The following is a 1,773-nucleotide window of genomic DNA, read 5'->3' as shown; positions in this document are numbered from 1 at the left end:
CCCATGCACGAATTTTGTGCACTGAGCCTCTAGTATATACACATACACAAATACATCTCTATTAGCTGAATATAGGGTCAAAATAAAAACATAACATCTACTCACTTTGACAGAGATACTCCCCCAGCTTTCCCAATCATCTCTTCATGGTGTAATACTGAGTGGTTCCACGGAACATGGAGGAACTTTAAGAGTGTTCGCATCCACCGTTCAGGATGTAAGACCAGTTGTTCATAGTGAACTAACATGCATTTTTTATAGCCAACCTCCATACACTGGTTATACATGGTTTCTATGGCACGATTCCACTTGGTCAAACAGTCCCTATAGCTGTTCAGGTCAAACCCAGCTATAGTAACTTTTCGAGAAATCATTGAATGTACTGATGCCCGGCCATCTCGGACCATCAGGAGAAATTTGGCATTGGGAAATAATCTAGCAAGGTAAGTTAAGGACTTCAGGGCAAAAGGATCTTTATTACATAAATAAGGAGCTGGCTCCCCGTGCTTAACAATGATTTCTAGCAAGAAGGCTTGCATGGCAGAATCCAGCACTTCATCGGTGACACCAGCCTCATCCAAGCGTATTTTCTCTTTACTCGACCGTGACCACATCTGCTTCAGGGCCAGGATTCGGGGAATGACCCTGGTTTCCTCTCCACAGCGAATATCAGGATGTGCATCTAACATGGCCCTCATGAGTGTGGTTCCACTCCGAGGCACACCTCCAATAAAAATCAAAGGCATATCTTTGTGATAGGCAAAGGTTTTGTTGGCTTTGATGTCCAGGCCAGTTCGCACAGTCGTCTTTGTGCTTTCCAATTTAAGAGGCTGACTACGCTCCTCTATTCGGTGATGGCATTCCATGGCGTGTTGGCCCAAGTAAAACACAGTCACAGAACTAATCACCAGACATGCCAATAGTAAGTTCTGCTTCAGTTTTCCAACCATCTTGATGTGGTTATCTTTCAATTAAACAGATATTTTGCTCAAAATTATTTCCAGAAAATGTTCAGGCCATGGAGATTCTTTTTCAGAAAGATGATCAACATCTAATAGGAAAAGGAAACAGTTATATTATTAAGATTGTTTATAAATTAGTCATCAGTTACAATTATAACATTTTAGCTAGAAAGAAGCCAAAGCTGTCTTAGATCCTTTATAATATTCTTAGAACACAAATATATAAAAGTGTGAGCAAAAATAAATCAAAATTCCCAATCAGAAATAGCTTCTTAATATAACAATTCTAAAACTATGCACAAAATGGAAAATCTAATAAAACTATTTCCATCAGTGAATCAAGTGAATATTTAGTATGCCCAAGTATATCTGGAGTCTAACCCAAGGCTCATGTCTGGTATTTATTTTGATTCATCCCCAAAAAGTCATTATCTCCACAGCCTACTATGAAGAGAAATTATAGAAAAATATACAACTTCTAAATCTTTAACACACATTCAGTTTATTCACCCCACAAATTTTTTATTTAGGTACTACAGGACAGACACTTGAGCTTGGCTGAGGATAAACTTTGAAAAGCATAGCAGTACAGTGACCCATGCTCTCAGGAAACAAAGTCTTGTGAACAGACAGATATGCAAACAATGACAATAAAATGCGATCAGGGCCTTAGTAGAAATAAGCACAGTGGACAATGGAAGTAGAATTAAAACCAACAAATTAAGTCTACCTGAGGAAGCTATAACAGCCTTATAGAAAATAAGAGGTACAGCTACTCCAAGCAATAGGAACTTGTGTGCAAAAGCACAAC

General features: G+C 38.7%; 1 protein-coding gene across 1 annotated transcript; it reads right to left on the bottom strand.

Moving 5' to 3' along the window:
• Positions 1–59: 59 nt before the first annotated feature.
• Positions 60–1,047, bottom strand: LOC102259926 (protein-tyrosine sulfotransferase 1). The gene has a single exon (XM_005853017.2). It carries the CDS (start codon positions 948–950, stop codon positions 102–104), a length of 849 nt encoding a protein of 282 aa, XP_005853079.1. The 5' UTR covers positions 951–1,047; the 3' UTR covers positions 60–101.
• Between the last annotated feature and the right edge of the window lie 726 nt (positions 1,048–1,773).

This window comes from Myotis brandtii, unplaced genomic scaffold (assembly GCF_000412655.1).
Source record: "Myotis brandtii unplaced genomic scaffold, ASM41265v1 C42598036, whole genome shotgun sequence".
NCBI lineage: Eukaryota > Metazoa > Chordata > Mammalia > Chiroptera > Vespertilionidae > Myotis > Myotis brandtii.
This window is presented reverse-complemented; position numbering and strand designations above follow the sequence as displayed.